Here is an 11,482-nt window from a genome sequence, read left to right as displayed (position 1 = left end):
AAATAAATGAGCTTATTCTTTATATTGTTTTTTTTTTTAAAAAATGTTGTACGAAGAAATTTATGGACGCAAAAACACCATCTAAGAAATATAATTAAATTAATAAGAACATAATAACATGTGGGCTGGCAAGCATTCTGTCTTCACCCGGTTAAGGTTTTAGTGTTTTTTAATATATTGATATTAAAAATAAAAAATATTATTTTAATATATTTTGAAATTAAAAAAAAAACATAAAAAGGCAGAGGGAAACACTAGTTACACTACTGCTTAACTGCATGCTTCTTAAAACCCCACCAAACGACATAGTTTCCTTTTTAAAAAATGTGACCGTTAATTTAGAATACAATACAGAACAAGCACACCTGTTCCTCCAAACCCAGCGAGTACTCCCCATTCCCCTACTCTCCTTAAGTACCCAAAACGAAACACACAAGAAGAGAGATAAAAACTCCCTGCTCTTCTCTTTCTTCTGCACACTCTTCACTGACCTCTCTCTCTCTCTCTCTCTCTCTCTCTCTCTGTACTACCTTGTCAGTCTCTCTTTCTCTCTCTCCACATGCTCTCCTCCATTATTATGAACCTTTTCTCTTCCTTTTAGAAACCTGAACTCATATTCTTGGTTTCTTGAACTGTAATGGGGTGTGCACAGTCTAAGGTGGATAATGAAGAACCGGTTTCAAGATGCAAAGAGCGGAAAATCTTGATGAAAGAAGCAGTCACAGCAAGAAATGCTTTTGCTGCTGGTCATTCAGGATATACTATTTCCTTAAAGAATACCGGTGCGTCTTTGAGTGATTATGGCCATGGAGAAGCTGATCAAGAATCTCAGTTTCAACAGCCTTCTTCCCTTGACTCTTCATCTCAACCGCAGCCTCCACCGCCTCCGCCGTCTATGGATAATTTTCCTCCGCCGTCTATGGACAATTTTCCTCCGCCTCCGCCGCTGCCTGACTTTTCTCCCAGTCCGATTAAAAGGACTCTGAGCATGCCTGAGATTGTGATGAAAAGGAAGGAGATGGGTGATTCTGTTGCGATCGAGGAGGTGGTGGAGGAGGAGGAGGAGGAGGAGGAGGAGGGGGAGGAGTTGCGGAATAGGAATCTTAGTAGAAAGACCAAGAATTATGACAATATCGAAAAGGTTTCGCAGCGGGGCCCGCAAAGTAGTGGGAATGTGGGACCGGGGGAGGAGGATACTCGGCCGAGGAATCCACCAAGGACGGTGGAGAGTCATTCCTCGGTGGTGCCTCCGATGCCGGAGGCGAAGAACATGGCTTGGGATTATTTCTTTATGATGGATAATGTGCCGGATTCGTCCTTGGAACCAGAGGAGGATGCGAGTAGGAGCAGGGATAATTTTGGAAATGTTGAGAATGTGGGTGTTGGGTTCGGCGGGGTTGGGGGTTTGAGGGGTGGGGTTGATGGTAGTGGTAATGTGATTGATGGGGTTGAGCCAAAGACGCCGGAGAAGGCGGAGGAGAATATGGAGCCTGTGTTGAAAGAGGAGGAGAAGGGTGGGGAGAAGAAGGAAAGGAAGCAGATTGAGCATTCGAAAACAGCACCACCGGATTTTAGGGTGGTGGGAAGGAAAGTTCCTAGTGTGAATTTGATGCAGGTTTTGAATGAAATTGATGATCATTTCTTAAAATCATCAGAAAGTGCACAGGATGTTTGTAAGATGCTCGAGGCCACCCGCTTGCATTACCATTCTAATTTTGCCGATAATCGAGGTATAATTGGCTTGCATTGGCTGCTTGTGTTTAAATTTTTTGTTTACTTGATGTTGTGTTTTGATTATTTAACATGTGGATACTTAACTGTTTATGTTTTAATAGTAATTTTACGCACACTTGAACTTGCTTTGCTATGGGCCCATCAAATTTGCTAACCATTTTATATAATTAAAGCTTCTAAAATGTGTATATTTGTTGTTTGTGGAAAACTGAAGCTGAAAGCATCTGTGCTTTTATTGAATGATAAGTAATTTGTCGGCATTTTGGATTTGTTATTCTGAACGGCGGCATCTGCTTTTTACACCAGTTGGACTTTGTTATGGCATCTTCATCTTTTGTGGAAGCTTTTTTTGAGAACCTCAGGCTTTTTATTGGTTTTTTTCTTTTCAAAAGCAAGAAAAAGTTCATTTATCAACAATACTAGAGCCCCCTTTCCAATCACTTGAAAATTATGAAATACTGATGTGCTGTGCCTGTAGCATATTATTACTCTGCTAAGATATTTCCTTGACATTTTTGTTTTCCTTTTGTAATTGTTTTGTTTTTATTAGTATCTTTAATTTGCTGATATGGTATTCAACATTTGCAGGACATATTGATCATTCCGCTAGGGTTATGCGTGTTATCACTTGGAATAGGTCATTCAAAGGTGTACCTAGTGCTGAAGGTGGAGAGGATGAACTTGATTCTGAAGATTATGAAACTCATGCTACTGTTTTGGATAAGTTACTAGCATGGGAAAAGAAACTTTATGATGAAGTAAAGGTATGCCGCATCATTTATTAGTTTGATTTCTTATGTTTGCCCGTCATTTTGAGTTTCTTGTCCCAACTATTAGTTGTGCTGCTCAAACCTATCAGAAAACGGTCAGTTTCCTTATATGATCAGATTAAAAGTCTAAAGTTTGTAAACAGACTTTTAAAGATGCTTGACACTTTCTTGTAAATCTCAGCCATGGTGCGAAGCAATCATTTTTTTCTTTTGTTTCCATTTGTTTTTCGGGGGCAATGCTTCTTTCATTTTGCTATTGTCATGCGCTGGGGTCTTAGTGAAGTTTGCTTAATGTTGATTAGCAAGGGGAGCTTATGAAGCTTGAGTACAAGAGGAAGGTTGCTTTGCTAAATAAGCAGAAGAAACGTGGTGCTAGTGCTGAATCCCTGGAGAAAACAAAAGCAGCTGTGAGTCATCTTCATACAAGATATATAGTTGACATGCAATCCATGGACTCAACCGTTTCAGAAGTGAATCAGATACGTGATCAGCAGTTGTATCCAAAACTCGTTGATCTTGTTGATGGGTAAGCTTTTGTTCCGAAAAAAATGAAAAATTGAAATTATACTTTTATCTGTTCTAGTTTCCTGACATTTATCCCTCAAAACTTTATATGGTCTATTTGTATTGCTTGTTTTTCTTATATCCTGGCTAGAACAAGATTATGTGTGCAATTTATGACATTAGCTACTCTTCTTGTTTTGCTCTCCTAATGAAGTGGGCTGTATGATGTGGACTGAAAAGTTAGACATTTATGAACTGTTTGGTGGACTAGATAAAAACCTGGATTTGATTATATTCCTTTTAATCTTTAGGGGTGGGGTTTCATCCAATACTGCAATATAGATGTTAAATGCTGAACCACGTATGAATTTGCCCATTGATTTGTTGTTCTATAGCTATCTAATGTCTAAAGGAGGCAATAATAGGTGGTGTGTGTCCCAACATGTTGGCTACATGCAGCTTCTTCCTTTTTCCTGGTATTCTTTACTTTTGAATTATCTTAGTTTGTTATCACAATACCGCCAAGTCTCAGTATTCTTTAGCTAGGTGTCTGAAAGGTAGTTCTTTTTAGTCATGGGAGATTGGTCTTATTGGAGAACCCAACAACAAGTAATGCCATGATTTCAATAATGATGGCATGCCATTTCTCTACTTATTTACTTGTAAAACTCTGAATGCAATACTGCAGGATGGCAAAAATGTGGGCAAGTATGTGTATGCATCATGACAGCCAATTGAAGATTGTCACAAACCTTAAATCCCTTGATGTCAACCATGCAATCAAGGAAACAACCAAACACCATCATGAGCGCACAATCCAACTTTTGAAAGTTGTCCAAGGATGGCTTTCACATTTTGAAAAGCTTGTGACCCATCAGAAACAATACATTCACACTCTTACTAGCTGGTTAAAGCTAAATCTGATCCCCATTGAAAGCAGCTTAAAAGAGAAAATATCATCTCCACCAAGAGCCCAGAATCCCCCTATCCAAGCCCTTCTCCATTCATGGCATGACTATTTAGAAAAGCTTCCAGACGAGCTTGCCAAATCTGCTATCTCATCATTTGCAGCTGTGGTAGAAACCATAGTACATCATCAGGAAGAAGAGATGAAGCTAAAGGAAAAGTGCGAGGAAACCAGGAGGGAGTTTATGCGCAAAAACCAGGCATTTGAGGAATGGTACCAAAAATACATGCAGCGGAGAACCCCTACCGATGAAACAGATGCTGATAGAGGGGAAGATGCAAACCCCAATCCTGTTTCTGAGAGGCAATTTGTAGTTGAGAGTTTGAAGAAGAGGCTGGAAGAGGAAATAGAAGCTCACGGGAAACATTGCCTTCAGGTAAGAGAGAAATCAGTTGGAAGTCTTAAAATTCGCTTGCCTGAGCTATTCCGTGCCATGTCAGACTATGCTCATGCCTGTTCTGATGCTTATGAGAAACTAAGGTCCATCACCCAGTTGCAGAAATCAGATCGTAATCGTGCATAATAAAGTAAGCTTTTAGTTAGCAAAATACTACTTAAGTTAATCCTAGCCAGATGTTGCACAAATGTACCTTTTCTCCAGACAGTCAGGTCTTGTTGCGATTGGCTAATGTTATTTTTGCTGTTTTGTGAAAAAAATTTGGTTTTATATTCCTCCAAATGCATCTATGCACCTAGGGAAGGGGTGATTCTGTAGAAGAACACAAGTTATTTCATGTTTAATAGTCGCTAATGGTTACAATTGCCTCCTGCTTCAGTGACCTTTCAGGGTTCTGATATGATAGTATAATACTGTAATCTTGGCACTAAAGTCTTGCCACCACGTGCAGCTATTAATTAAAACACCACATTCCTATCAAGCATTTTGCAACAAGTTAGTGTTGGAATTTGGAAAGTCCAATATTTCTGCAGGATCTCCAAGTATGAACTTGCAATTCCAAATGACCCTGAGGAATGTTGCATCTAGTTTAGGTGGACTGGTGGAGATGAGCTAAAAAAGGAAGGATAATCTGTATTTTAATTCCTAATATATATTAGGATAAGCAATATTTTAGTAATTGTTCATCTAGTCAGGTGAACAATTACCACGTTGATAGTACTTTCTTTCTTCTAGTAAATGAAAAACTTGAACAAGGAGCTCCATTGGTTACGAGATAGTGCAGGCACGCGGCTAGCAGATTTATTACTCAACTCGTAGCTGTACTTGCTATGTTTGTGGTAATTTTGGCAGCTTTTAGTTAGTATTTTGAAATAGAAAAAACATGGATAATTGAGATATAAATATATTTGGTTGGAAAGATAAAAGATAAAAAATAAAAATAAATTTGTTTTTAAAATAATTTTTGTATTTTTAAAATAGGAGTTATAAATGAGACTTGTCTTCGTGTGTGTGTGTGTGTGTGTGTATATATTACTTTTGATTTTTTAAATATTATTACAAAATACTTTTAATTCTAAAGTTATCTATATATTTTCTTTTCAAGTAAATAACCATAACTATTATGAGTTAGAAATCACTCATTTTCTTGTCTTCTCCATCAAGAGCTCCTTTTCAAATTAGATACATACTCTTCTTCTTATTGTTTTTTTTAATAGATTTATTATATATATATAAATATTTTGCAGATTGGGGAAAACAATGTGTGGAAATACTAATCTAACCAGCAAAAATCAATAATGAACATTGTATCTTTATGAAAAGTGATCTTACCCGGGCTATGTTTTTTGGGTGGAGGGGTAAAATAATCATTTCACTGTAGCAATTCATAATAATTTGTATCTACTGCTATAGTGAAATGGCCACACTTTATAAAGTTTTTGTTTATTAGATGGAAACTAGTTTATTGGTTACGCTGTATGTCAAATCATTTTTTTTCTAATTATAAAAAAAAAATATAAAAATGTTAGGAAGCATGAAACCTAATACATATTGAATGATACATTTTAAAAATATTAAGATTGTGACATACCGGTCTCAATATTTTTTTTTAAATATTGAGTCGGTGATATATTGGATCGATAAAGACTGACCAATATAAACTTGTAAAACCCACGACTTGAGTCATGAGACCATGATAACTATATAAATACAAATTGAAACAAATTAGGAAGGTCAATTCAAATAAACAAAATATTGAAAGATAAAAAAATTCAATTTAAAAAAAAATAACTCGAGTAAACCTAGACAAACATGCCAGACTTGTGAGTTGAGTTACAAAATAGGATTACCCATTAGAAAACAAAACAAAAATACAAAAGTCAATTCTTAACCAATCCATTGTTGAAGTACAAAATTAAAAAAAAAATTAATTTTAAGAAATCAATGAAAAAACACCTGAGTCAACCTGTGTTGACTCACCAAATCCGCAACTTGTCTTATAAGATTGGATAACTCCATAGAAAAAACTTTGTTTTTTTTTTTATACAAAGTCAAGCGATAAAAAAAAATTATCCTAAAAAAACTTATAGGTGTAAGACCTTTTTTTTTATAAATAAATTCTTTGATTTTATTTGAATGAAGTTAAAAAAAAAAAAAACCTTTAAGGAACGCCTTTTAAAAAGAGCCCATGAGTTTGGGCCTACAAGGGCAAGCCAACGTGCTTGCCTATTTTATTATTTTAATGTTGTTTGTTTAGACAGACGAAATGTTATTTGTTTAATCAAATTTTTTTATCAAACGATACAGACAACACATCGTCTGCATCTCCAATAGGGTTGCTGAAAAATCAAGGCAGAGGTTTTTCAACCCCAAAAAAATGAATTTTTAACCCTTTTTTAACTACAAAACACCTACAAAATAATCTAGAGACCTACATAAACCTCTTTATGCCTTCAAACAACCCAAGAATCGGTCCAAAAACAATGAATCAAATTGAAAGTCGAAAATTTTTCGAGGTTAGATCTACCTTCTCATGCAATAGTAAGATGAAATAACATCCAAGTTAAATCTCTCTCATCGAATAAAACTTGTAGACACAAACATCGATCTTATTAGTGGCTGAAATTGATGTCAACCGACGATTCTCTTTTTACTATTAAAATCCAGTAACTTTCTCTTTTTTCAAATTAGGAACTAAAAATAAGAAAAATGAATTTTTATACTAAATTTAAATTTTTAGAATATTGAGGCACCGAAATGATGTCATTTAAAAAGTAAGACTAAAGTGAACTTTTCACCCAAATTTTTAAACCGCCGTCATTTTTTCTTTTCTTTTTTTCCAATTTGGTCCTCTAATTTTCATTCCCGCCCTTTCTTAGCAACTTAATCTAAATCAGCCATTAATTTGATCATAAAAGGGCTTAATCAAGTAAAAAGAAAGTTTAATAACCAGGATGAAAAAAGCTAATTATGGTAATCTGCAATGAATAGTGGAGTGGGCTACAATAATTTACCCCACCCCTCCTAGTGTTTTGTTAATTAAGGGGCAAGCAGTCGGAGCCTCGGAGGGTTTTGGACGGAGAAAAAAAGTATTAAAGTTGTGAAAAGGTTAGCTAGCACTGGCATGGGCTCCCTCTTCTAGACTTCCACTGCCTTACTTCTATGGCTATACTAGCTCAATTCAGCCTCTAGCAGGTTATCGTCTCACTTTTCTTCCCTATATATTTTACAACAGTCAACAGTGGAATATCTCCATCCCTTAATTTATTTTAGAAGATAATATAATGGGTTTAATTATATTTTAAAAAATAAAAAATTTATTTTAATGTATTTATAAATAAAAAATACTTTGAAAAGAAATCGTTATCACACTCCTAAAAACCCCGTATAATAGGATTTTTTTTTCATTACATTATAATGAAGAAAAAGTATAATCATTAAAATAAATTAGTCTTTATATTGATGAAAGTCTCCTTTATATATATATTTTTTAAAAAGTTCGGTAATCCACCAAGATTAAAATTCATATAAACTATCCAAGAGTATACTTAAACCAAAACCTTTTTTCTATCCTATGCCAAGATTCATTCACTTATACTCTTGGAATATATATATATATATAAATTTTATTAACGTGGATGTTTTAGCCAATTAATCTTATAAGTTCTGAAATTAATAATTATGAAAATCTCTCAAACTCGTTATTGAAATTTATATTTTGATTCATTGCATGCATGTATTCTTCAAATCGTGTCCGATATCTAAATAAAATAAAGTCAAAACATTTTTATGTATTTTTAGGTGATTATACATGGCATGTTCTAAAGAAAGCATTTTGAAAGCCAGTTTTAGTTTTAGAGCCAGTTGTCAATGAGAGTCAAGCCGTTTGCACTTCTTAGTTTATCCATTTGTTTGACTATTTTAAGCATCGTCCTCATCATTAAGCTCCATGATCAAGATCTTATATATAACCTTTTGGTTCTCAATCTTTCTAGGGAAATGACGGACGATGTTCCACAAATGGGGTGGCTCTGGAAGAGAAACTGTCTGTTCATGTAGGACTCGAAGCGTTAAGGAAGGTCCAAAACCCAGATGGCAAGTGTTCTGGAGAAAAACAAATGGAGGCAAGAAGAGAATACTCAAAGCGTCTCTTGTTACATCAGTACAGGCTTCTTATGATCCAGATGAATACTCTCAGAATTTTGATCAAGGCACAGATTGGACTAAGCCAGAAGACCTTTCAAGATCCTTTTCTGCTAGATATGCTGATCCTTCAAGAGTCTTGCAGAAGAGTAATACTGTTAGATAATTCACCTTGCTGTTCATACATTTTCCATGCTGCCCTGTGTTCTCTCTCTTTCCTTTGTTTCTGACTTTGTTGATGGATTCTCTCTATCACAAGATCGAAACCCTAGTTTAACAGTGTGATGATTGATGGGAGAGGCAAACTGGTAGCAAATGGGATGATGAACTAAGGCAGATACTTCTCCATGTAAGCATTTGGGATTGTTGTATAGAAATAGGCAGATCCCTTCTGTCCTACTCCATGATCTTGCTTTTGTCGACTGGTCGAGCTCGATACAAGGCAATAAGACAAAAGGAAAGGATAGATTGTTTCACTTTTTCCTAAATCCTACTTACTTTACTCACGAATTGGTCAAGATGCCTTCCTAGTGGCAGCCCTTGTTTTTTCAACTTTTCTCTGTTCTCAAGTGGTAGGCCAGCATTATTCGGGGTGTTTGGTATTAAGTTTTAATCTGTTTTTTTTATTAAATTTATTTTATTTTGTTTTTAATAATTGTATTTTTAATATTTTTGAATTCTTTTAATGTGTTGATATAAAAACAAATTTTTTAAAAAAATATTTTAATATATTTTTAAACAATTAAAAAAAACTATTATCATAATTACCGAATACTAGCGTTGAGAATCTTGCAGCATCGCTGCTTGTTTTCTTCAAATTCTAGGCATAAAACCCTGTTTGTTTTTGTGTTTTAAAAGTGTTTTTAAAAAAAATTAATTTTTTTTCTTCAAATTAATATTTTTTGGTATTTTTATATTATTTTGATGTGCTGATATAAAAAATAATTTTTTAAAAATAAAATAATATTATTTTGATACATTTCCAAATAAAAAACACTTTGAAAAACAACCGCACTCTCAAACACACTTAAAAGATAAATCCTGACATCTACTGTTAACGGCATCTCTAAAGAGAGAGGAAAAAATAAGCTTAAAAGATAAAAAATATCAAATAAAGATTCAAAATGATTTTTTTTTCAAAGAAAAATCATTTCTACATATCTATTAAACAAGTTAAAAATATTAAATTAAATTATTTAAAAATTTATTCTTTCATCAATTAAATTTTTATCAATGGTTTCTTTCAAGTCTACATATCTACATATTTATTATGTCACATTTCTATCAGACTTGTTTTTATTTTTTTAAATTTATTGTCAATCTAGTTGTAAATTATGTAACTACATGATCATAAAATTTGTGTCATTTATAACTTAATGATTAATGAATTAAATTTCAAAATGTAGACTTGAAGCATAATTTTTCATTATTGTAATTTAATATGTTCCAAAAAAATCAAATTAAATCATGAATTCCAATCATCACACTAAATCTTGAATTATTTTAAATTAATACTTTAAAATTTTATTTTTTAAAATTAAGTATCAACTATAAGCCAAATTTTTTTTTTTGATACCACAATAAATACATAGAAAATAAAATAAATCATGAATTTTAATTGAAAAAAAAAACATAATATAGAAGGATAAATTAAAAAATTGTATGAATAATTTAAGAGTGCAGATTACTCAACAATGAAGCCTCAATCTCTTTTAACGTATTTGTTATTAAGAGTGCAGATTACTCAACAAGATTCTCCTCACATTGTATGACGACTAAGAATATATCTTCATTTTACTTTTTATAAATGAACAAGAATTACTATATTATTGCTTGCGTTACACTCAGGTTGGATAAATTTTTTATTAAACTTTGAAAAAATATCCAAACATTATTAATGTGTTTTTTAATGTAATTTTTTTAATTATAAACTAAAAATCTGAATAATTAATGATATCATATTATTTACTTTTTATAATTTATTTTTTTAAAAAAATAAAAAATAAAAAATAAAAAAAGAGAAATTGTAGGTGAGTAAGATATTTTTATAATTTTTTATGGTCATCAATTTAATTTTTTTCTCTAATTCTTGTGTTAGTTTCCTTTTTTTTTTAAGTGATTCTAATAATTAATTTAATAATTATTCCATACACCATGAAATCTAACCAAGTATCCATTTTATAAACTATTTATATTATTAGGTACCGTTTGGAAAAGCGGTGTAATTCGCATTCCTAAAAAATTTTAATTTTTTTTGCTAAAAATTAATTTTTTATGTGTGTTTTGAATTGTTTTGATCTTAAAAATAATTTTAAAAAAATAAAATAAAAATTTATTTTAATATATTTCAGCATAAAAAAACAAACCCCATCTATACACTTCAAAACAGACTTTTAAAACTTTTCTTCTTTGAACAGGATTGTTGTCGTGACAAATCATTTTGCCCCAAAGGGAGACGAACCTTTGCAACCAAAAATTGGGCCTAGAAGCTTGTTGCCCGCCAAGAAAAGGTTGAAGCTAAAGCGACCATGGCAGAACTCCACCATGGCATCATTTCTTCAAGGCTAAAGTAGTCTTTGAACACTATTACAAGTCAGTCTCTCATATTTAAAAACCTATGATTGATCATTTTCGACTACCATCTTGTTATAATATCCTTTGTCTATTTAATCAAAATTACCCTTTTAGGCCATTTTAATTAGAATAATAGAAACCAAAATATTAAGATTTAATAAGAAAACCGAGTGATCAACGAGAGTCTTCGCTAAGGGACTAATTTATAATGTTTCAAAATAAAGGACTAAATTTGTAATTAACCCTAGAGACTATAGAGTAACTTGCTCTTTCATCCCTTGGTTCCATTCAAAGCATCTTCCGATGAAAAGAAACTAAAAGGAGTGGTAAAATTACTGCAGCATTGGCACTGCAAAATTATAATTTTACTTCTATCAACAAAACACAATTCAC

The 11,482-nt window shown here is 32.9% G+C and overlaps 1 protein-coding gene across 1 annotated transcript; it reads left to right on the top strand.

The window, feature by feature from the left end:
* Positions 1 to 458: 458 nt before the first annotated feature.
* On the top strand, positions 459 to 4,737 carry LOC7458983 (protein ALTERED PHOSPHATE STARVATION RESPONSE 1). The gene is made up of 4 exons (XM_002324216.4): positions 459 to 1,730; positions 2,323 to 2,498; positions 2,807 to 3,030; positions 3,697 to 4,737. The coding sequence occupies exons 1-4, from the start codon at positions 638 to 640 to the stop codon at positions 4,496 to 4,498; spliced, it is 2,295 nt and encodes a 764-aa protein (XP_002324252.2). The 5' UTR covers positions 459 to 637; the 3' UTR covers positions 4,499 to 4,737.
* The last annotated feature ends 6,745 nt before the right edge of the window (positions 4,738 to 11,482 follow it).

This window comes from Populus trichocarpa, chromosome 18 (assembly GCF_000002775.5).
Source record: "Populus trichocarpa isolate Nisqually-1 chromosome 18, P.trichocarpa_v4.1, whole genome shotgun sequence".
NCBI lineage: Eukaryota > Viridiplantae > Streptophyta > Magnoliopsida > Malpighiales > Salicaceae > Populus > Populus trichocarpa.
The sequence above is the reverse complement of the archived record's forward strand: the minus strand, read 5'-3'. Positions and strand labels throughout refer to the sequence as shown.